This window comes from Pecten maximus, chromosome 11, assembly GCF_902652985.1.
Source record: "Pecten maximus chromosome 11, xPecMax1.1, whole genome shotgun sequence".
Lineage (NCBI taxonomy): Eukaryota > Metazoa > Mollusca > Bivalvia > Pectinida > Pectinidae > Pecten > Pecten maximus.
This window is the reverse complement of record NC_047025.1, coordinates 10,373,407-10,399,128: the sequence shown is the minus strand read 5'-3', so window position 1 is coordinate 10,399,128 and position 25,722 is coordinate 10,373,407. Positions and strand designations below refer to the sequence as shown.

General features: G+C 36.7%; 1 protein-coding gene across 1 annotated transcript in view; it reads right to left on the bottom strand.

The window, feature by feature from the left end:
• Positions 1-3,901: 3,901 nt before the first annotated feature.
• LOC117338400 overlaps positions 3,902-25,722 on the bottom strand; it is a 58,956-nt gene continuing 37,135 nt past the window's right edge. The window contains exons 5-6 of the mRNA XM_033899749.1: positions 7,436-7,601; positions 3,902-6,640 (exon numbers count right to left, since the gene is read on the bottom strand). Of these exons, the coding sequence (XP_033755640.1) occupies positions 6,420-6,640; positions 7,436-7,601 (387 nt within the window). The 3' untranslated portion in view covers positions 3,902-6,419. The remainder of the gene's footprint in view (positions 6,641-7,435; positions 7,602-25,722) is intronic.

Sequence of the window (25,722 nt, the reverse complement as noted above, 5' to 3'; positions counted from 1 at the left end):
TATTTAATTCTTACTGCACGTAAACGGTTTACATGATTCATTCATTTGGGAATACATTACCTTCATCACGAGGCGTGTAAGTAATACACCCATGTATACCAAAATATACAGAGACAAAACACCACAACACAAACACTTGTTATTGCTTTGTTTCACGAATTTGCGTTTACAAACTAATGTGCTGACTGATACGGATTAGTGTCATTCAAATATTTGATAAATCTTCTATACTTATATACCTATATATATTCAAGGTCATACATTCAGTCACATTAGGTGAAGGTCAAATACTATGAGTTTCTATTTCTTTGCTTTTCCGAAAACAAGATATTTGTAATAAAATCATGACTATGAAAATAACAAAACAAAAGTTTCCGTTTCCACGTAAAATACGCCACCTTTGATCAAAACTTTTAGTAAACTGAAAACTATAAAATAAAAATGAAATATTGCTTAGTTTTTCACACGAAATTGTCATAACGATACATTCCATTTATATAGACAATTATATAAATATATTTCTTCTGATTAACAGATATGTAAACATAAACTGTGTGTAGAACGTTAAAAAATACTAAACCAAACCTAACTAACCCAAAGACATTCAAACAAAGCGTAAACTGGTAATATTATACTATGTTTGAATATATATGTTTACGCTTATATATGTTTTGGTTAATAGCCTAAACCACTAATGCAATGATAAGCGAAAAAGGTTAACATTTTGTCTGCTAGGATGAATATCTACATTAAGCAAATTATCTAATGGACAACTAGAATCGTTTTATGAAATAAAAACGTTAAGGGTAAAACATATTATCATCGAATCATATCGAAAGGAGGAAAAAATAAAAAAAAAAAGTAGCTTATTTTCCAGTTAAAACCGTTGCAAATATATAAATATGCCCTTTTGCAATTATTTAATGCCTATGTGACTTTCACAAACATATAAATTGTCCATTTGCAGTGATAGGTGTCGATTTTGCCTAAAAGTACACGATAGTTTTTTGTGCATTCACCTATTCCACTGCGAAACTGAAGACGATAGATATTGCGATTATTTTGACAAATCTAATATTGTATGTTTTATCAAGTGCACTATTTTGTTTTAGGCTCAAGAAATATTCATTACCATGGAAACATAACTCAAAATTTGTCTCACGTTTGTGACATTTTCGTGATAACATTATTGATCTATCAAATAGATACAGTTCCTTTTTATTCTACTTCACACGTACCTATATTGGAAATATGTACATTTTACATTAAAAAGCGATACGTAATGTTTTGTACATTTCCTCATGCAAATAATCTCGTATAGTAAACGTAAACAATTGTTTACATTTCTACATAAATCATATATACATTCAGATAAACAATATCTCTTTTTTTTCAAAAACAGAAACTGAATTCTGCAACATGTCATTCTAATGAAAATATATATACAATTAATGGCAATAATAATTATATACAAGGTTCAATGATTCACAACCGTTATCACATGAAACATTTATAGATACGATGCTAACAATAGTGTACAAATATTCATTATCTAAGGTCGTGTTATGGGTTTTGTAATAGTGATAACCCTACATTATGTAAGGATATCAAATGATAAATGCAGATAAAAGATCCCGAAATAAATGTGTTCTCGTCCTGACCACTACTTTTTGTAAGCGTCAAAAAGTCATCTTTTTTATTTTGTTTCTCTTTGATTAAGAAGTTTTTCTTTTTTATGTATATGCTAGATTTTACTATTAGTACAACTACTAGGTCATTTTAGCTATAACCACAGGTCATCGTATACAATAACGGATCGTTGAATTTCTTTATAATCGTATTTCAAGCATACATAGACATGTAACAACACCTTATATACGTTTCATATTGTTTTCCCGTTTGGCAATAAGTTACAACCTAAATCTTTCAAGCTACCCTATAACATATATATCTTAAGCTGATTTACTCTGATTTAAAACCACTTGATACAAAATATATTTTAAAATGGAATTAGCTGAACAATTGATCTCAAATAAGAGATAATAAATTGTTTGAAATCCCGCCTAATGTCGGAACATACACCTTCAGAGGGACATGCAGATCTACGAGAGAAAAATATCTGCGCATAGGCTATACCCACGTTAGTCTTCTTCAATTTTTTAAGAAATGGAAACCAGACTTGTCACGCTTGTTATCAATCGTTTACAGTTTCACATATGGTAAAGTGAGTGTGTAGAGTTTAAACAAAAACGTGATTATATAGAGTTACCTCAGTGAAAAGTTGGTTTGATCCGGTTTTTTGTAACTAATGTTAGATTATATACATGTTATTTCCCTCAACCATAAAATAGGATTGCTGACATCCAATTCGTTTACAACTATTCTCATATGCTATAATGTTATGAATGCATATTGTGATTTACTGATCATATTTTAAAATATTTATTTGGTTTTGACTAGTTTGTTTATTAATTTTTGTGAGCTTTTTTCTAGTGTTTTTCATCATATTGCGCGATAGCGATTGGTCCTCAAGTCAAGACAATAGAAAATTTTAGTCGTCCCCATTATATATTACGAAAATTATATCATTATCAATTACAGATGTACATATTAGGATTGGGCATACATATATAATGTATCCTGAATTATTGGGCCTTGATGACCAGCCTCAGTAAATCGTATGCAATGAACCGTCTTCCATTATCAAACACATTTTATTGATTTGCATATATATATAACCTGCAAGGAATAGTTTCTATAACCGTATAACATGCTTAAAGCGTCTATTCAAAACTGTTAACATATGCTCAATAATGAACGTTCTGGAAGCCGTCGGTCTATACCACAAGGTATGACTAACCATAGCTACAGTTACCATGTTTAAGTATGTCTGTTTGTGCACCAACATTTTCTACATATCTTGTTCAATCTAATTAGAATCTAGATGGTAATTCTAACTACGTTACATGAACATAGTGAAAATGACCATCTAGATTTTAATTAGATTGTATCTTGTTAAGATTAGCACAAAAGATGTCGTTGAACTTTCACTGATATATCTCGAAAACCTGTTTTGAAAGATTGCCTGTTTTCCTCAATGTAACAAACTATATTATATATGGACCTCTGTTAAAAGACCACTTACCTATAAAGGCAAATTTTGCTGCTTTTTTAGTTGCATTTCTAGATATGGTTGGCTGTTATTAGAGAAAAGTTGTATTAATCGTATACTACATTTGTGAGACCACCCAACACACCAACAAACATCGCGCGCAAATCGTGTATATCGTGTAAATATACCTATTTCCATAAATCCACTTTTTATAACGTACGTTGGTAAGTCTAATATACTGTACATACCTGTCGTCACGGAGGTATTCCTCCACCTTTTGGAGAACGAAGATATGCAATTGAGTTGCAAGTCTATTGCAAACGAATAATAATCAGTTTCTTATAAACCACTGGTAAACATAGAGGTTAGTTAAATTTGAAAAACGCATACTGATTGTAACAACATTCCACCTCGTGATATTACTGTCTGCCGCGGTTCATGGTTGACTGTAATGCTATGCTATCAATTATTGATTAACCAACACAATTTGTCATGCCTCACAGGTTTGCATTGAGGAGCGTGCACTGCAGATGATATTTGGTGTGACCTCTCTATATGACACCTGACTATGACGGCGAGTTATAAATATTGTCACGGATCAGAGCACTGTGTGATCATAAATCGCTGTTGTCTAGCTGAAAACAAATTTAATTTTGTTTTCCTCCATGAATACTGATATCATACCATGTATAAGTCGTTTTTAGCTCACCTGGACCGAAGGTCTGGTGAGCTAATGCCATGGCGCGGCGTCCGTCTTCCGTCAACATTTACTTCAAATAACTACTTGTCATAAAATACTTAGTGGATTTAAACCAAATTTAGTCAGAAAGATTATTGGGGGAAGAGGAACAGATTTTGCATTAATGACGATTCTGACCCCCAAGGGGCTAGAGGTGCGGGGTCAAATACGGGAAATAGAGGTAATGCATTTAAATCGCTACTAGTCATAAAATAAAGAACGGATTTCATCCTAATTTGGTAAGAAACATCCTGTTGGGACGGGGAACAGGTTTGGCATAAACAGTGGCACTGACAACCCTCCACCCCAGTGGCCAGAGGGGCGGGGCCCAATAGCGGTCATGCTTTCAAATCGCTAATAGTCATAAAGTTAAGAATGGATTTGAACCCAATTTTGTTAGAAACAACCTTGGGGAAGGGGATAAATAGTAAATCTAAGCGACCCAAAAATATGCCCAGGGGTCGATCCCCACCCTTACGTACTTAGTTTTTTTGATATATCTTAGAAGCCATTTAGATCCCCATCCTATATCAATATATAGCGTTGTTGGGCATAAAGAGATCGACAGAATCATGTTGTAAAAATGCCCTGGAGTCTTTCCCCGCCCATAGGGACTTATTTTCTTGGTTTTAATTTTGAAACTGTTGAGAGTCCTACCCCATAACCGTAAATACCATTGCCGGGCATCAAGAGATAAACACAATCCTGATGTAAAATTGGGCCCTGGGGTCTTTCAACACCCCTAAGACCAGTAGTCTCTTGGTTATATTTTGAAACTGTTTAGATCCCCATCCCATAACCGTTAATAGCATCGTTGGACGTTAAGGATAAACCCAATCCTAATGTAAACGTAGGCCAAGAGGTCTTTCCCAATCCCAAGTGACTTAGGTTCTTTACACAATGTTGTAAAAACAATCCCCGGGGTCTTTTCACACCCTAAGAGAGCTTGGACGTTGTTTCTGTGTTGTTTAAAGCAGTTGGGATCCCAACACTATAACTATATATAGCATTGTTCGAGATTGACAAATAAAGCTATGTATTAGCAAATTGAACATGAACACTATTTTGACGTTTGGTCAATTCTAACCAGGTGAGCCATACATGCCTCATGGACCTTTTGTTAAATACAATACTTTCCGAACGTTTGAACATCATTATTAATCTTTTTATCACTGCGGTGGTCTATTGTCCTTCCATGCATGATCTTGTCCTGGCTTTATTAACTACACTACTTGATACTGGAAGTTCATAATTGAGGCATGGGTTCCTCTAATGATGTCCTGCTGTTGAAAGAACAATATTAATATGAAACGATATTAACCAAACCGAACGGAAGGTGAGGTGGTGTGTCATGTGTCAAAATTAGGTCACTCTTACCTTCATTTTGACATTTGGCCTACATCAAAGTAACATTTGTCTGGGCTCTATCCAATACGCAACTTGATACTGGCACTTCATACTTGGGGCATCGATAAACCAATGTGGGGCGATGGATCGTGTATAAACATTAGATCCCTTTAATATTCATTTTGACTGTTGACCTCATCAAATGTGACACAAAATTGTCCGGACTCTATTTCCAACATAACTTGAAACTAGAACTTCATACTTGGAGCGTGTGTTCACTTTGGTCGCGTGGTGTGCCATGTGTGAAAATTAGGTAACGGTGACCTACATGTACATATTGACCTATTTCAAAGGAAGTATTTGCCTGGGCTGTATTCTCCTACAGTTCATAAAACTGTAATTTAATGCTTGTCTTTCGGTTTCAGAGAGGTGAAGTTATGGATATTGTATATGTCCAAAGAAGGCCGCTGACCTACATTTTGACTTTCGACCTATATCAAAGTAAAAAAAATGACCAAGCTATATCACATATTCCCACTGACCTATATTTTGACCCTTGGCCAACATCAAAGAAAAAAATGTTTGTTGGCTATGTGTCAGGAAACAAGCCTGTTTATTACGAATATGGAAGCTGCGTTCCTGATTTCACATACAGTAGAACATTTTCAATCACTTTTTTGGCCCTAATGACCTTTATAGTGTTGATGGGCTGTTAAGCATTTTAACTAACTAACTAATTCACCTAATTGTCTTGTTCATGATCACTTTTGAATGTTACATCTATATCAACCAGTCTTGCGCACATTCGTCTGAACGATACAATCGCGCCTTTATTATATCGGGCATACATCATGCGCACATCGAGTAACGTTGTGGATCCCAAAAGTGTAATAAATGTAAGGTTAAGGTACACAAAATGTTTAACTGATTGGATGATAAATAAATGCTAACTGCGTCCCATATCATTACAGATTAAAATGTAAAAAGGAATTGGCGCACATCCTAGATGTACATATGTTATTACATATAAGTCTGATGTACATTATTACACATTCGATCAATGCTAGATGATTAATGTGACAAGAGTTTAGGGATGCGCTTGTCAATTTAGTCGAGGACACATCCTCCTTTTTAAAATAAATATCAACACTGAACGCTGAGCCTGTTGTCATGTTATTTCCATACAAAAGTGACTACCGTTTCGACGATCTCATTCATAGATCACTTTGAGTAAGGCTTTCGGGAATGGATACAAGTACGAGTAAGTGTCATTATCGACTGAAATATCCTTTCTGCTGGCTGACTGTCATAAGATCGGAAAGAGAAAGAGGAACAGGAAGTGAAATCCGTGATGGCTTCACATGACTTCCGGTCCTGTAGTAATAACTGGTACGTTCTCGCCATGCACTCGAGCAAATTCACCACGCAACAAGGAGAATAATCTGAAAAAGCAAAATATCGTTTATGTAAACATACTGATTGTGTTGTTTACCGAGTACATACACCTAAGGGTTAGAATATTAAAAACTTCTTCAGACCAAGAAATGGTAGAATCTATATTTACCAAAAGTGTAAAATTTATGGTCCTGGGGTCTCCCTTTTCCTTCATGAGAGGGGTTAAACTTTACGCTAGTTTATATACTAGGGAAATCACATTTCTAAGTATTAATTGTCTAACTTGCATTGGAAATACTTAGTTAGAATCATCAGTATTGGATGCCAGTCTGATTGTATGAACATATCGGCCCCTACTGACTCCAAGCGCATGAAAGGCGGGTTTAAACTGAGTCTTTTTTCAAGATCCAGATATATGGTAGACTCAAATAATTTTCATATATTTGAAGGGTTTTAAAGTGCTTTAACAAAGTGATGAAATTCATGCCCCGGGTCTTACGTTTTCCTCTTTGGTGGGAATAAAGTATAGTACGGATTATATTTATGTATTATGAAAGAAATAGTATTGATATTAGCAAAAAATATTGATATATGTCTTTGGGGTTATGGCATTATCCATCATGCACCAATTTTTATCATATTTTATATTTAAAGCAAAATTTTAAACTTCGATGAAAGTCAGATGACCATTAAGGCACTTGGACCTCTTGTTTTCTATCTTGGGGAGTTATGGACAAGTTATACTGACCTCACAAAAGTAAAAAGATTGATAATCCGAAATGCAACACAAAGACAGAACTTTTTTTTTTAACTTTGATTCCAGAATTCGAACATGATCATACTTAGTCTACTTTCTGATGTCTCTGGCAGTGTATCAGTCGCTACTCCACAAGCATGTCGCCCGGATGTAGGTACCAGCGCCTTCACGTTGTTGAGTATCAGGTAGGCCTGTCGTGAAGCCATGATGTCGCATGAGTCTATCTTATCCAATATGCACGTCTCTAGTTCCTGGAAAGAAATGTAATACGGGGTCATATATATGAAGATATTATAAAGGGCGCTCGTGATGTTTGTACCATTCAATACAGTCATGTCATGTTCCTCGCAACCACAAAAAGACAGAGCAGTGAGGAAAGAAAGGAAAGATTTAAATCCCAAGTGTTGCGATGGGGTTAGAAGATCCATTTTGGTCTCTTCAATGTCCCCTAAAAACAAGACAAAGCAGAAAATCAAAGATATTTAACGGGACCCACTTTTACATGTTCTTTCCTGCTACGATCATCATGCAATCGGATACAGCGAGCCTTATTATGTGGCTCTCCAGTTTGCTCTGAACAGAAGACATTGGGGAAGTCACCCCCAACCAAGTTCGGGGGCCAAACAATTATTTGATTTATACAACATTCAGCAGTCATATTCGTTCCCCGCTTCTGCACGGGTTATCTTTTCAAGAAATGATACAAAATGTATTTAAAATTCAAATATTGGAACAAAAATCAAATACATATATTTAACTTTCCTGTAAATACGTTTCCCCAACCATTTGTGAGTTGTTTAGAATATGTTTATCTAAATAATTATTTCTAAAAATTACAAGGTTAGTGCTGAAACTTTAAAAGATAAATATGCATAAAGTTAAATATAAATAAAACTAACATACAATAATTCCATTTGAGTAGATCCAAAAATGAGTCTATCTATACAAACTATACAAATGAGCATTTTCAATGTCTCAAAAATATTTATTTTAACAATAATTTTATTTTTATGAAAGAAAAAAGTTTGCAAGGAAAAATAAAGGAGACTGAATATTTTTTTTAAGAGTTACCTCTCTTTACGTAAGTTAAGGGATACCATAGCTGACAGTGGTTCCAAAACTAGTTTTAAATACATGTTTCGTGTATGATTTTTCTCAGATATTTATATAACATTTTAAACATATTTTTTTATTGTATTTACTTTGTTAAAACAACTTTACTGGAGTTTCACTAGATATGACGTTTTAAGTATGAGGAAAAGACCATCACAGTAATTCAATGGTTCCAATTATCCCCGCTTTTAATTGTTGTATGAAATAAATCAATTTTTCACTGCTTGATCTACCACATAACACACAATTTCATTTTTCTGCATTTTTATGATATGCATGAAATATACGGTAGCATGCAATATTTTAGCAAGAAAAAATATACTCTTCAAATAGGTTATTATTAAATCGCAATTTATATATTTAGACCAGTTAAAAGCTCGATCATATTTACACATGGTTCAGAGTAGTATGTCATGTACAAGGATTGCTAATTAGAAAATCGTACTCGCCGGTTAACCTTAAATTGATGTGTCCAGATATCAATCTAATTAAAATCTAGATGGTCATTTTCACTACGTTACATGAACATCTAAAAACATCCCATATGGGGTCACGTCGAGGTGACATTTGAGATATGTGTATTTCACTTCCAGGGCGAATTGTCAATTTGTCGATGTCATCGATGTAAACCATTTCGTCACACTATGTATATCCATGTAGCTATATGCTTTCTAGGACGAAATGACTTGAAACAAATTGACAGATTATGCAAGCTATGCACTCAGTCATGCTAATTCGGACAAATAAAATTCACTTCCAAGATACTGGGAGTAGACATTTGATTGGTTAATTCAAAAGGTCACCCCGACGTGACCCCTTATGGGATGTTGTTAGATGTTATATATGTAATGTAGTGAGAATGACCATCAAGATTTTAATTAGATTGTCCTTTTATGAGAAGATATGGAGAATGCCAAAACAATGGTATGTACCACGCACATTAACAAATTGTCAAATTATATCATGCAGCATTTACATTAGATTTATTTAATATCTAATGCATTATGTTACAGTTGGGTAATTGGTATTTCTGTCATTTGGCAGTGTATGTGGTTTCTACAGCTTACTGCCATTAAACCCTATCTGTGGACGAGAAATGTACTTCACTACCTTGACGAGTGTTGGTTGACACGAACAGTAATCACCTTCCCACTCGTGTTTCAGTGGCGGTGATTGGCTGTACTTGAAGTAGGCGAAGTTCGAATTAAAATGTTGATAACACCGGTAAATAAATTCGGCACATGGTTTTGTATTCATATATTTCCACATTGATAAAAATAACGACTGAGATAGGAATTTGGAATATTCAGAGGAAAAATAACATAGACATCATATCCTATTTGCCGTTCAGTCGGTCGAGCTCAGTTGCAAGTTAAACTGTTTCATTTTATTTTGATATGTCCATTATATACAGATCTGAGGGTAAAATATATAAAACTATTACTAGAAAAGACCAGCTGTTTTTAATTAATCCAACTCTTATCTGTTAATAATGTTATAGAGTTGTCAAATTTAGGTAAATATCTATACTTGGCTAGCAAAAGACAAAATTGATTAGCGTGGATAATTACGTATCGAACAATTTTCATGGTACATGAATATATTTATCTTGTATACATATAGGCCTTAGGGATTTTGGTAAATAAAGAACTTGGACTTGAACACTTTATCAGTGTCGGTTATGAGTTTATAATGAACTTCAATTAAAAATCAGTGGAACGAATTCCCTATGACCACATCTAGCATTGTAGGGCATGCTAAGTGTTGTTTCCCAAAGTGTCACGCATGCGCACTCGAATTATTCAAGCAGAAACGAGGTTGTAGTCAGGAAGACCTTTAGATTTTTGAACTATTTGCATTGAGTTTTGATAAAAATAATGTAATTTTATATAATTGAGATTATTAATGTAATGTAAGATGATCTCCTTTAAAACAAGCATGTATTAGCCTTATTAGAGTAAGGACCAAGGGAAATAACTCGTCATCCCTACAGCTGATACGTAAGCGTCTGAGTGACCCTGACCACAAACAGTTCCATTGCAGCAGCATAGCTGACACACAAACTTTACAAATCTACAACCAATCATCATCGTCATGGGCAGAAACGAATCTTCACACAAAACGAGTGCCAGGGGACGGGGAAAAGGCTAAGGAGAGTGTCAGCCCGTTTTTAGGAGGCTGACAATTCGGCAAACAAGAGGAGGAAGGAAAGTTCTCCCGGTGTGGTGGGCATCCCCCTACATGTCCAACAGGGGGCCCGTACAAAGGGAAGTAACTCCCACTCAATCACTGAACGAGGTGGCACCAACAGCTGGGTCCAGCACACAGGAAGATGATTTTTGTACTTCACGGGCTAATGAGTGCTAGGGGTCCAATAAGGGGCACTGTTCCTTTGGGGCCAACTGCAAATTTACACACGCATACGCAGTTTATGGGGGACAAAACCCAAAATCAAGTGCAGCAAGAAATAGGTCAATATATTCATAAGGCTACTCCTAAATTAAATTAGAACCGCTGTCACCACTTTGATCTGCATATCCCTAGAAAACAGTAGAAGAATTACTACATGGTTTTCGGTATTGTTTTTCCCTGAAATATAAAGGGCCTCATTTACCTACTACAGCAAAAAAAAATCTTCGTAGTGCTGTATTATCTCCGGAAATAATTTAGGCAAAAAATCCAGAAAGAGATACAGGCCGGACGGATAGCAGGCCAATTTACATGTTCCCCTTTGCCAACTTTGCGAATTTCCCCTTTAGGCCTAGTTCCAAAAAAGAAGGGGATTAAAGAGTTATTCACCACCTTTCATTCACTGAATCAACTTCTGTTAATGATTTTATAGATGTAACCGAGTGCTCTGTAACATAGATGGCGCTATCAATATGATACAAACTGTAGGCCCTGGAGCCCTGCTTGGGAAATCTGACATCAAGTCAGCCTTTAGATTACTGCCAATATCACCAAGTGAGTTTGATCTCCTAGGTTTTCAGGTTGATGGTTGGATGATTTTTTGTTCGGAGGCACATCTGATACAAGCCAATGTAGAGATACTATGAATGTATTTTATGAAAATTGTTCTTTGCTGGGGGTTCCTCTAGCCGGTGACAAAACAGTAGGCCCTTGTACAGTGTTGACATTCTTAGGTGTCGAGTTTGACACTTCCAGGCGATAAGTTAGCCAAGTTAAGGACACAGTTTAAGGGAACAAATTTCTGAAAAGAAAGTTACCCTGCCTGAGCTGCAGGAACCGATAGGCTCGCTGAATTTTGCCTGTCGGGTTGTTAGACCTGGTCGTGCATTTTGAAGCCGACTGATAGATGCATATGCCCCATGGCCTTCTGAATAGAAAGGTATGCCTATTTCGAGGAATATCACATTCCTTGAGCTACTTCCGGTAACCGTCGAACTACATATCTGGAGTAGGGACATGTGTAATAAAAAAGCATTGTTTTACAGGCGACGTGCACAATAATAAATAAACAATCCTCAAGGAACCCATTAGTCATAACACTGGTTCAGCGTTTAGTGGTGGTTTGTCTGAAATACAATATCATCTTGAAAGCTGAGCATATGGAGGGGTCTAAAAATTCAATCGCTGATTCGATTTTTCGTTGTCAGTGGGAAAGGTTCAAACTTCTGGCCGCAGAGGCGGACCCCAATCCGGAGCATATACCAACCTGGGTGTGGCAGCTCTTAACGCTGAAGTAGGTAGACTCTTAGCAAATTCTATCGCACATAGTACTAGGGCTACTTATGATAAGGCATACCAACAATTTAAAAACTATCTGGTCCAATATAATCTTCCACGGGAATGGCCTATTCCTATATCTCATATCGCTAAATACATCGCTTTCTTATCACTAAATCATCAATCTAATTAAATTCGAGATGGTCATTTTCACTACGTTACCTGAACATCTGCTCATGTAACGTAGTGAAAATGACCATCTAGATTTTAACTAGATTGCTAAATCATCGTGCACCTAATACTGTTTGTACATACATTAGCGCTTTAAGCTACTTTTATAAAATTCGAGGGGTGATAGAAAACGCGAAAAGTTTTGTAGTTTCAAAACTCCTGGAGGGGGCAAAAAGGGGAGATAAACGGGTGGATATCGTTGCACTTTCTCTGCTAGGTAGATTAATAATATCCCTCCCCTCAGTGTGTTCTTCTCAGTATGGGTCTAGCTTGTTCACAGCTGCTTTCAGTTAAGCCTCTTTTTGGTTTTCTCAGGGTGGGAGTTTACCGCTGCATCAACTAATGACAAGTTTTCTAGACCTCTCAAAAAGGGAATATTCAGTTTACTAATAAGGAAGGAGACAAAATAAGGGTGTGCATACGTGCATCAAAAACAGATCAAACGGGTCTGTCATATTCATTAATTATTTCCAAAGTGGCAGATCAGTGTGTTTATCCAGTTAAATCTATGCACAGCTATTTAAGAATACGCCCAGCGACAACTGAACATCAGTTCTTTGTTAATTACAACCTGCGTCTCAAGGTTTTATTACCACACTCTGGGGCTCTGGGATATACAATCCATGCACCATATAGCCCAAATATATATATGTAAGGTTCTACAAACGTTTACCGGGGAGGGCAGGTTATGGGTATTCCAAAATATGGAACTCCCAAGGTTGATCCACTCACGGGTACTGGAGGGATCCACTACACTAGCGATACCGCTAGGGGGTATTGTCCTCCTTGGCTACCCAGGACAGGTAGATATTTGGAGAAATTGGGGACAGGGGCTTGAATTTCACCCACTCTGTATGTACAGAGGGGATACATGCCATCTCTGATACCAGGGAGGCACTGGCGGGTCATTAAGTGTTTATCACAGGCGGCCACGAGATATTAGAAAGAAAGTGAGATCCCTCTCAGGATCTAGCCATAATTGGTTTGAAGCTGTGGCCATATTGTTCCACCATAGGGGAAATATTGTGTTAAATAGTGATTAAAGTTAATATGAATTAAATGGTATGTGAAATTTAAATCTTTCTCTTTGTATTGTTTTAAATTATAAAAAACAACAATAAACAATATTTAAAGAAGGTTAACTTTTTTCAATGAACTTTTTCTCCGAAATCACGTACGAATAGTAATTGTAAATAAAACGTTTTATTAATTGCAGATTGATGGATGCTGAGCCTCGTCAAAGAGACATCCCAAGGGACAATTGTATGAGCTTTACTGTAGACAATGAATCGGTTATGAGTGGTGTACACAAAAGTGTGGTGTCATTTGTGAAGAAATAAAACCTCACATTTTTTCATGGTTATCTACCACTTTTCTTGATTACTTTACGGAATATAACATATATATGTACTAAAAGGCAAGCAACGCTAATTAAGAATAACTTTTAGGTTGAAAAATGTTCCATATACCTTAGAAATGTAGATCATGATGTTGGTTTTTGTTTGTTTGTTGTTGTTTTTTTATTGTTTTTTTGTTTGTTTTGCTTTTAGTTTTTTTTAAGACATAATTATATTACTCAGATTATGGGTCTACATAGAAATTAATGTACATTTGTATTTATATGTTTTATTTTCAGGTTGCTCTTGTCACCTGATAGCAGCAGAGAAACGAACCAACACATTACTGTTAGTTGTTGTGGACCAACTTGTCGGAACATAATACTATCTGACAAAAGTTCAAAAAAGGGACTGGAAGAATTGACAGCAATTCATGATGTGACAACCAAAAAATATAAAAACATCTTTCAACTAGCTGATAATCACTTGGTTTATGCTTGGAGAGAATGCTTAAATAGCCTTTTTGGAATTTTTCAGGAAAACATTGAAAAGTACAAGAGAGGGTGTAGATGCATATGATGGAAAGAAAGCTGAACAGAAAAATCAAAACAAACCAGTCTATCTGCTGAAGGAAATAAAGTTGTACAGAAGGCATACAATAAGGGAACTGGAAAGGAAAAGATCCATGCGGTTACCTCAGAAGAGGAAAAGGTTCATACGGTTTCCGCAGGAGAGAAAAAGGTCCATACGGTTACCGCAGGAGAGAAAAAGGTCCATACGGTTACTTCAGAAAATGAAAGGTCCATACGGTTACCTCAGGAAAGGAAAAGGTCCATACGGTTACCTCAGGAGAGGAAAAGGTCCATACGGTTACCTCAGGAGAGGAAAAGGTCCATACGGTTACCTCAGGAGAGGATAAGATCCATAGGTTTTCCTCAGGAGAGGAAAAGGTCCATACCGTCTGTACCGTATAAGAATTTCTCTTACAGGGATGAAGTATTATTGAATGCTGCTGTAATTCATATTTTAAAAAACCACCAGGAAATGAACTTTTCTGTGTGTTTTATCAACAGGTTCCCTTAAATTGAACAACTGTAGATCCTGAAATAGGTCAAGGGAAAACCAAAAGTTCCAACCAAATATGTCAACTCACTAAAACACTGTGCTCTAGTGACAAATAAAGTAGCAACAGTGTCAAGCAGGGGTGAAAGTGTTGCTTCAACAAGATCATGTACAGCAGTTCTTAGGGATGTAAAGAGTGAAACAGATAACTTGATGAAATGCCAACCATTTTGTCGATATAAAAAGACGTTAGCATTGAAAGAAAATTTAGTTAAAGGTGTTTGTTTAGTTTGGTTTGGTTTATTTTGTTTAACGTCCTATTAACAGCTAAGGTCATTTAAGGACGGCCTCCCGTGTGTGCGACATGAATGCGTGTGGTGAGTGCGTATGTGTGTTTTGGGAGGCTGCGGTATGTTCGTGTTAAGTCTCCTTGTGATAGGCCGGAACCTTTGCCGATTTATAGTGCTACCTCACTGAAGCATACTGCCGAAGACACCCAGCAGCACACCCCACCCGGACACATTATACTGACAACGGGCGAACCAGTCGTCCCACTCCTTGTATGCTGAGCGCTAAGCAGGAGCAGCAACTACCATTTTTAGAGACTCTGGTATGTCTCGGCCAGAGGACAGAACCCAAGGCCTTCCTCACAGCGGCGAACGCTCAACTAAAGGCCAAAAGTGAGGCATTGTCAAGGGAGACATTAGGAAGAATAAAGTTGTTCAGAAAGAAGAGAAAAGATAGGATCCCAAATTAAGTCGCCTCTTACGATCATGCAATGGGGGCAGCAGGTACAATTGTGTTTGTTTAAGTTGTCTTGAATACAATACTGACATGTTTAGTATGATGCCTATTATAGAGTTATATATGGTGGACTACAGAAAGCTAAAAACATGAGAAGGGCGGCTGAAATGCCATCTTCTGGCATTTACAAATTTCCGTCGAGGCCCCCTTGCCCCCCCCCCCCCCCCCCCCCCCTGTACTCTTCCGTCGCCCACTGTGTGTCGGTTACTCCTATCTTAATGAAATGAAAGGTTGGCATCTCTGCCTTTAAATCGTCTGTATATGACTTCAACACACTCTACTGTAACAGCCTTGTCGACACAGCCTCCTTCAATGCACATAGTTTTATCAGCTTTACTATAAATAGCTTATATTACAAAAATAGTTTATTTTATCTGCCAGCTCCACACCTGGAACATCACAGTGTCGATCGTACTGTATCCTTAGAGGTATGACATTAAATTAACAATGTAACGAGAACAACCTTCTATTCTGTCTATCTGTCGTACAGAGTCTTTGCAACAGAAAATCTGGATAATAGCTATACGAAAACTATTAATTTTAGTAAACAATCATTCCTCACATCTTGTGTTTTTTTAGGGTTTATAGACGTACAGGAATACCTGACAAAGAAAAGACAGATTGCACTGCAGAAACGGGCATTATCACTTCAACTTACTGATTTTAAACGTCATGTTACCGATTTTTTGCTATTTGTAATTAAATGTTTTTTCAGAGTATTAGAATAATGGAATCGATATGTAGACAATAAATTGCACTCTATTAAAGCAAATATCGGTAAATGGTATCCTTGTCACAAACAATCGCTGAGACTAGATGTTCCTTGCCCGTCTTAGAATGGGTCATACATATTTAACGGATTCCTAATTATTGAAGCGTGATGTCCAGCCTCAGTTCAACGGATACCGTGAGCTATTTACAGTTAAAAACGTTTTATTGGATTAGCATTCATCTACAACTTACAAGAGAAAGTTTTTACAACAGCATAGCAAGTCTTTTTAAAACCGTTAATATATACAAAATTTGGAACTATCTGAGAGTTTTTCTGTATGACATGAGTTAAGTAAACACAGCAAAAATTTTAATCAAAACTAAACGTGAGTGTACCAATGTATATTTACATTTCTACATGTTTTGTTTGTTTGATATAGTGTCCGTGTTTTGTCAATTCTTAATATATCTTTTAATCACTATTTTTGCCCTAATGACCTTTATAGTGTTTTATAGAATTATTAATTTACTTACACAAGAAGTTGATCTACTGTAGATCTAAACACACGGACTTTTGGCTGACTGGAATAGTCAAAATACGAGTCTATTTGCTTTTTTTTTCTCCGTGTTTTCAAAATCGCGACACAACTACTTCTAGAAATGTCATGTTACATCACAAACACATCAAACCAACATGGTCGGGATGAAGACGTAATTCCAGATCAGCTCTGCGAGACAGCGACATGTCTGTTCCAAGTAAAATAACAATATCCTTCACCAAAATTTATAATCATCTACAACAATTTTTTAATATATGAAGAAATAACTTCAAATTTTCGAAAAAGGTTTACGACATTTTTAATGATTTACTTCCGGGCAGTTTGTTTGCAATCATCGATTTTTTCAACTTATCATAGAGTTTGCTTTACATCTTTTAGGGGTTAAGTAAGAAAATGTAGTAGATATTATTTTAGGGAAAACGTTACCCAATATCTCAAACATGGAAGGAAATCCAACATAGAAGCGACGAGTCAGAGAGCCTGCTATGGTTGGCGGGATAATTTGATAATCCTGGCAAATCTACTCAATTTTAATAAAAACCTGTTTTGACTTCCTCTATTCGTCCACGCCTTTATCAATATTCAAGACCAAATTTGATAAAAATCAAAGTACATATATATACATCTAATTTTCTTTTTTGACCCCTTACTCCGCCCTCAGGAAAATCAGACCCTCTTGTCAATCATCATTGATTCTCTTTAACACTAGAATGTTTCCGATAAAATTTGATCAAAATGCCTGTGTCGATATCATATTAAACTGAAGTAGCAAGAACAAACTATCGTTCCCCTGTCAGGGTAAGACCCCTACGCCAACTACGAATCCAGACAGTTCGTTTGCAGAACATTGAGTATCCTTTACCGAGTAATGGACATGCCATCTTATCATAATCCTTTATTTCCCCAATCCGGTCCCGTTCATCTGCCCTATTGGGAGCAAGCCGGATGTTGTTAACCAACTACTACCTTTATTAAGTTAACAACAATTACAAAACAAGTAATGCTATTTCAACCATTATTGCTGACCCGAATGAAAGTGCTAAAGCGGTCTTACTTTGCAAAAAAACCGGAGTACCCGGAGAAAGTATTCGGGCAGGTGACCCCCATACCCTTTAACGTTCGATCTAGGAATCGAACCCCGGCCGTGTAGGTGAAGGGCAAGTGTGTAACCACTATGCCACCCAACTGGCCGGACCTTCCGATCATGCAATCAAATCATGATGTCCCTGATCAAAAGGAGGTGGTGCATGGCGGCCCACGGCCGAATCTTATTTTAGGCATGATATTATGATAGATTTTTACCAAATACATGTCATTTTAGACCCTAATACGAAAATTGGCAAATGCTGTATACGCAGCGCCATCTAACATGATTTCTGTAAAAAATGTGTACCCTCCCTTTTAAATTCAATATATTTCTCGTACAAAATTACTTGATAAATTTCATATTGCATTAATAGTCTCATGTCATGTTATATTTTATAAAAACATGTGTGTTTAGTATGATTTTGTATAATAGAAAGTGTAATTACAGCTTTTTTAACAAAATTATCAGTTAAAAATTTACCTTCTTGAAATTTTCTTTTATTTGTTAAGTATATAAAATGTAATAATCGTTGGAGTACTATCAAATTTTGCTTTAAAAAAACATGTCTGCATATTAATCTTAATACACAACCAAAAACAATCATCAAAAATTACTGGATAACAAAAGATTTTTGCATACAAAGAAAGGTCATGAAGTAAATTGTATTAAAAAAACAAGGGTTAAAAAGGAGCACCCTGTCTGGCACCAGTAGTAAAGTCTGATTGCATTGTTATTTTTGTTGGATTTTTAGCATTTGCCTCTATTTTTCAGTACATTCGGTACTTTGATATGTTGTCCAAAATTAGGGGTGTATGGATTTAAAATAATAAAATCTTTGCATATCCAGTAATTAACCAAATAAATTTGTTTCATTAAATGTTGATGAATATCCATAGATTATTTCTAACCGGAAATTTTGATAGTACTCCATCAATAACTTTGTGGTATTAGACTTTAAATGAAAAGTTAAAAACAATGATTTTCACAAAGAAGACATCAAACTAGGCTGGAATTTAATTTTAGTGTCACGGAGCGTGATGATTCATATACAAAATTAAACCTTAAACAAATGGGGTGAATTTGTTTCACAAATAGGAAATAAAAATGTGTTCTATAATAATTAGTGGTCAAAACATTAGCTTCTTATGCAGTTTGATGGAGAAATAATGAAATCACCAAAAAAAGAATATATACATTGAGGAATGGAAATTAATTCCTCCCACATAATCGGGGATATTATGCTTTTGACAAAAATATGTTTCCGGGAAAAAAATCGCTGTGGGCCGATTTAACCCTCCTATGCACCACCTCCTTTATCCAAATCCCTTTTTACGTATAAGATATCACTTAAGAAAGTTCCTTTTACTTTCTTCTTTTTGTCCCACGAAATTTTACGGCTTGCAAATCTTATCCAAATCCCTGTTTACATATAAGATAGCACTTCAGACAATTCCCTTTTATTTTCCCAATTAGATCTGCGATTTGCGAAAGGCACCAACCTTCGGACGAAGTCCTTGATGACGAATTGGGTTAATAATTAACACATACGATTTGCCGGCTGGCCATTATATAACGAAACTTATCAAGTTTAGATCTAATATGCAAGTCCTATCAAAGTGCCCAAGAAGATAGGATCATTGTGACACGCTCAGTGTCTCCACAATAAAAAGCCATACCTAGACTCGTTAGCATGAGACCACACCCTTCGTATTATAATAATGCTGAACGTGCAATAGATAGTAACACGTAGGAAGTTATCACTTGTGGTTTGATTTTCTATTGTTTAGCATCCTATCAACAGCTATGGTCGTTAAGGACGGCCCCAACTGTGGTTTGATTTTCTATTGTTTAGCATCCTATCAACAGCTATTGTAGTTAATGACGGCCTCCCCTGTGGTTTGATTTTCTATTGTTTAGCATCCTATCAACAGCTATTTTAGTTAATGACGGCCTCCCCTGTGGTTTGATTTTCTATTGTTTAACGTCCTATCAACAGCTATTGTAGTTAATGACGGCCTCCCCTGTGGTTTGATTTTCTATTGTTTAGCATCCTATCAACAGCTATGGTCGTTAAGGACGGCCTCCCTGTGGTTTGATTTTCTATTGTTTAACGTCCTATCAACAGCTATGGTCGTTAAGGACGGCCTCCCTGTGGTTTGATTTTCTATTGTTTAACGTCCTATCAACAGCTATGGTCGTTAAGGACGGCCTCCCTGTGGTTTGATTTTCTATTGCTTAACGTCCTATCAACAGCTATGATCGTTAAGGACGGCCTCCCCTGTGGTTTGATTTGCAATTGTTTAACGTTCTATCAACAGCTATGGTCGTTAAGGACGGCCTCCCTGTGGTTTGATTTTCTATAGTTTAACGTCCTATCAACAACTATGGTCGTTAAGGACGGCCTCCCCTGTGGTTTGATTTTCTATTGTTTAACGTCCTTTCAACAGCTATGGTCGTTAAGGACGGCCTCCCCTGTGGTTTGGTTTTCTATTGTTTAACGTCCTACCAACAGCTATGATCGTTAAGGACGGCCTCCCCTGTGGTTTGCTTTTCTATTGCTTAACGTCCTATCAACAACTATGGTCGTTAAGGACGGCCTCCCCTGTGGTTTGATTTTCTATTGTTTAACGTCCTACCAACATCTATAGTCGTTAAGGACGGCCTCCCCTGTGTTTAAGATGTGAAACTCATGTTGTGTATGTATGTGTTTTTTGGGCTGTGGTTTATTTGTGTCCGTCTCCTTCTGACAGCGCGGAAGTGATGTTGACTTTATAATGCTACCTCAGTGAAACGTACTGCCGGACACCTTTAAGGACAGCTTCCGCTGTGTTCAAGGTACATGCGTGTGGTGAATGTTGTTGATTGATTTGGGAGGCTTTGATATGTTTGTGTTTGTCGCCTTGTGATAGCACAAATCTGATGGAACGTCCGATAATTCCCACGTCATCACGAGAAATCAGATGAATCGTCTTTATATCACGCCTCGGCATGCAAAGGAAATCGCACGAGTACAATTTGGGAAATCTTTGCGCCGTATTAGTGTTAATTTAGTTAGGCTCTGGCACTTTTACCACTTTCCCTGATCACATCAACATGTATTTATTCTCAAGTCGTTTTCTGTCTGTTGATGAGGACTTTCTTTTAGAAGTTTGACTTGCAAACCTGAATGTGCGTGAATGAGCAAGATGCGTTGGCTGCTCATGTTCCAATAACTCACAAAACGATTTGACCTCGGATGATGCGTTACCTAATTTGACCTTGTTTGACCTTCCTTTTACTAGATGTATGTAATAACGTAAACCAGCCATCGTCGAAATGTGCGCAAAATTGGATCACCATTTGGCAGCTTCCATGGAAATCAAATTAGAGCCCATATAATTGTGCTCTCTTCTCCGATTCCACGTTCGGGCTTATCGATTTCAGAAATCAATCATGTCTACGATCACCCGACGTATTAATAATTCATTGAATTACCGGTGTTTTCATCTACTTTCATTTGCGGCAACTATACGACATTACGATTTAACGATATTACCAAGGGGATTTACGAACTGAAGATGTTTTGATGGTGTCATAGTTAAGGAAATCTATCTTTATCTGTCTTGTTACACGTAACCCACAGCTATGCTGATTTGGTTTGCATTCTTTAAACTTTAAACTTTCCCTTGCACGAGATTTTTCAGGTTTACCATTTACGACTGTTAAGCGTGAGGGTCATTTATAGATAATATAGAACCACAAAAACGAAATACATCAAACATCAATTGAAAAATCAAAAATTATCTTAATTTGTTCCGTTTTAATTATCGGTAAAACCTTTAAAAAATATTAATCCATAAGCGGTATTACATTATGAAAATAGAGCAACAATTACATTAAAATTAAAAATTGAATATAACAAAATCAGACATCAGTCTTGGGCGGGAATTAGGTATTTGTACCCCTGCATTCTTTGAAATTATCATTGAAATGTCAGAGTCGTAATGTGCATGAGGCCTATTATGTAGATCGAACAGAAGGATCCATTCACTTGATCTAAAGCGCTGATAACCTCACATGTATGTTATTTCTGACCCAGAAGTATTCCTTCAAAATAAGCCTATTTGGCGTTTTTTTACATGTCCTAACCTGAAGTACGCATACTGATCAGACAGGTGCAGACGGCGTGTGCACTCATTTTTCAATATGCACAGAATGATGATGTTAGTCTGGCCAAATTCATTAGCAAACAAAACAATACATTTTGTAATGTTTATTAAGTTCAACTTCAAATATGTAAGTATAATTGGCCACGGTCAAAATTCCTAGGTTTGGTTTGATTTTATTTGTTTAACCTCTTATCAACAGCTAATTTCATTTAAAGACGGTCTCCCGTGCGTGCTCTGTGGATGCGTGTGGTATATTATATGTGTGTTTTGGGAGGCTGCGGTATGAACAACTTGCCTTGAATTAGAATTGAGGAGGGGTTAGGTGTGATATTGTGATATTTATATTGCATTTACAACTCATTGACTCTGCCTGATGTCCAATCTCCAGTCCGTTTGTCATGTCATTTTGACCCCTGCCCAAGGGGACTGTGAGGTGGGGGAAATGGTTCAAATTGACTCTGGTCTCACGTTTGCTCCTGGGAAGGGATACGACTTTACTATAGTTTATATCAGGAAATGACATTTTTAATGATCTTGTTGAATTTTTATTGGAATTAATTCTGACAGTTTGACAATATGCAATTGTTGACCCTGACATGCCCCCAAGGGCTGATAGTTGGGGCCAAAAATGGTCACATTCATTGAAATACTTTAGAACTCAGGTGACCAATTACCATCATTCAAATGTCAAATTCTATTTATCATATGAATTACATTTACATTATTTATTTCCTCCTGTTTCACGTGCTCGACCAGCTGATTGCCGACTTTTTGGACCGCAGAAAACAAAATCCAAAAGTCGGGTAAAGCGCAAAAGGAAAGATAGTCTTCAATACATTGCACATTTTCATGCTATCGTTTTAGCGAATGAAATACAAATAAAATCTGTTAATTTTATAGATATGGATACTTCAGTGAGGTAGCACTACGTCGTCGGCCTTAGTCGAAGACATAACACCAACTTTTTCCGGATCTCTCCAAAACATAGAGGGCAAACAAGGTAAAGTCGTCCTTAAATGAGCATTCCTGTTGATAGGATGTCAGCCATATAAAGCCGAAATCAATCCGTGATAAAATGCTTCAAGATTTATTACAGATCGCGAAACAGGCAAAAGCTATAGATTTGCTTGATAAGAAGTGTAGAGTTTCATTTCAGTTCGAAGTCAACATAAAACCGGATATCGTTTCCTTGTGGTTATCCAAGCCAGTTAATGTCACTAACCGAACCAGGAAAGGAAACAAAATAGAAGCCGTACATCGTTAATGATAGGGAACGGCGGATAGTGCTAGAGCTTCTTCGGATATTTCTGATACGATCCTGATTAAATGAAAACACAAAAAATTAATGATGCTGTGCACTGGCTTAGATTTGAGACATGCTTTAATTAAAGCCATTAAATTAGATTCCAATGAACAGCTGAGCAATACTTTGATGATAATAAAAACGCTATATTTGTGATGACGCCATTATTTTATAATTTAAATCTTAATACAATGATCACGATTTGACTTAGTTTTGTATCCCTCCCATTTTTCATTGGTACATGTAATCCAATAAACAGATTGGTCTACCTCCCGTTTTACATGTCCTCCCATCATTCAGATTTGTTTCCCTTCAGTTTTACATGTTTTTTCATTATTCAGATTGTTTTATCGCTCTACCTCCTGTTTTACATGTTCAGGATTTCTAGGGTATTATAACAGATAGCACGTGCTGGCAGCAATGCATCTCTAATATAAAAGCCGTCGGTCTTCTAGCACAAGATATGAGTATACTAGCCACATCTATATTCCAAACTATATACTTGAATGACTAATATATATCTTTGAATTATTTTTTATTTTTCATGCCGATTTTTTCGCACTGTTTTTGGCCGGAATGATCAGTGCATTTTTAATGCACCGTTTAGATTGTAAAACACTTACTAAATATCCTTCAAGGTTACGAAGGCTTCCTTTATGTATGGTCCATGGGGGTTATATAGGTCCAAAATACTACCTAAACAAGAAATACATCCAACTTCAAATTGAAAATTAATATTCTAAAATCACACATGGCTAGTGTCAAATAACAAACGAACCAAAACACGTGGTAACTTATGAATATATAGTTTGGTTCATATGGCTTAACGTCCTTTCAACAGCTCTACGCTACAGGTTAACATGACGATTTGGTCCTCCTGTCCCGTCGTATATGTGTCAGAGGCCACATTTGGGATATGATTTAATATCTTTCTATTTTATTTTTTTCTAATGTCATGCCTCACGTTTGGTGGTCTGCAGTTCAGCGTTCGCCCCGGTGAGGAAGGTTTGGATTATTCCCGCTGGCAGAGGCATACCTGAGTCTCTAATGATAGTTGCTGCTCCTGCTTTATACTCAGTGTGTTGGGAGTTAGATGTCTTCAGCACTATGCTTTGATGTAACACTATACAGTTTGCATCAGTTCCGCTCTATCGTAGGGACAACCATGAACATACCGCCGCCTCTCGAAACAAACACTCTCACCGCATGTATGCATCTCGGACACATGAGAAACCGTCGTTGAAAACGATCTTTTGAATTTTAAACCCCTATCACACATATGCCTACCATAGTGTAATACCATGTTAGGTTTAGTAAAGTTTGGCCTTCGGGATTTTGAGTTTCTGGATCCGGAATCGAAAGTACTGAAGGACAGCATGATTACTTCACCGCACTCGCGATGCCTCTTAAAAATCCTAACATGAGAACGACATGTACATATCCGTTGCCCTACCTCCAGCCACCCATTGGTGTTATTGCAAGATCTTAAATTGTCACTACATGTAACACAATTTGGCCAATATGAAATGGCCGAAATCATTCCAGGCTAAGCTCTACAAAGAGAAGTGTAAATCTCTCATCGGCAGTAAAACTCACATTAGATGGCTCAATCCCTAATTACTCCGTCCATGCACATCTACAACTCTGGTCTACCAACTTTCAACGAAATGTTGGAGTTACAATCACAAATATTATGGACAGATAGACAGTCGGATGCCATGGGGACGAGACGACAATACCCCGATTTCGTCGATTTGGAAAAAGGATTTTGAATCTCCATATTTTCCTTGCTACCTTAAAACTAATTTAGCTTCTGGAATGAAGAATTCTGAAATAATTTGCATAGAAAAGTTCATGAGCACTTTAACCACTCAGGGCTGTCCGACGGGAAGTTTATCTGTACTAGCTTGTTATCAGCACGATAATCTGAACGACAGCAAAAGATTGATTTTAGAGGAAGGATTTCCTCGGCGCCAAATGCTCGTTATTAAGCAATTCAAAACCAATAGAAATCCCTGTTACTCCACGCTACATGTATGAATAAACATCAACATTGCAAATCGGCAACTCTATAACGTTTAATTTCCGTTTTTTCCGGATGAAGATTTTTGTTCTAGCAGAACTCGTAGACGCCCCGTATTGGCTTTGAAACGTACTGCCTCGGCCGCTTTGCCTGAAGCTGACTTAAGCTATCAGTTGACATACAAACTTAATTCTTTACTTGGTATGCTTAAAAGTACATATGAGATAGCTAAGATTGACGTTATGGGTTCCTAAGTGAGGTTATTATATCGATTATTTACTTTTATTTATCATCCTTTTTGTATTG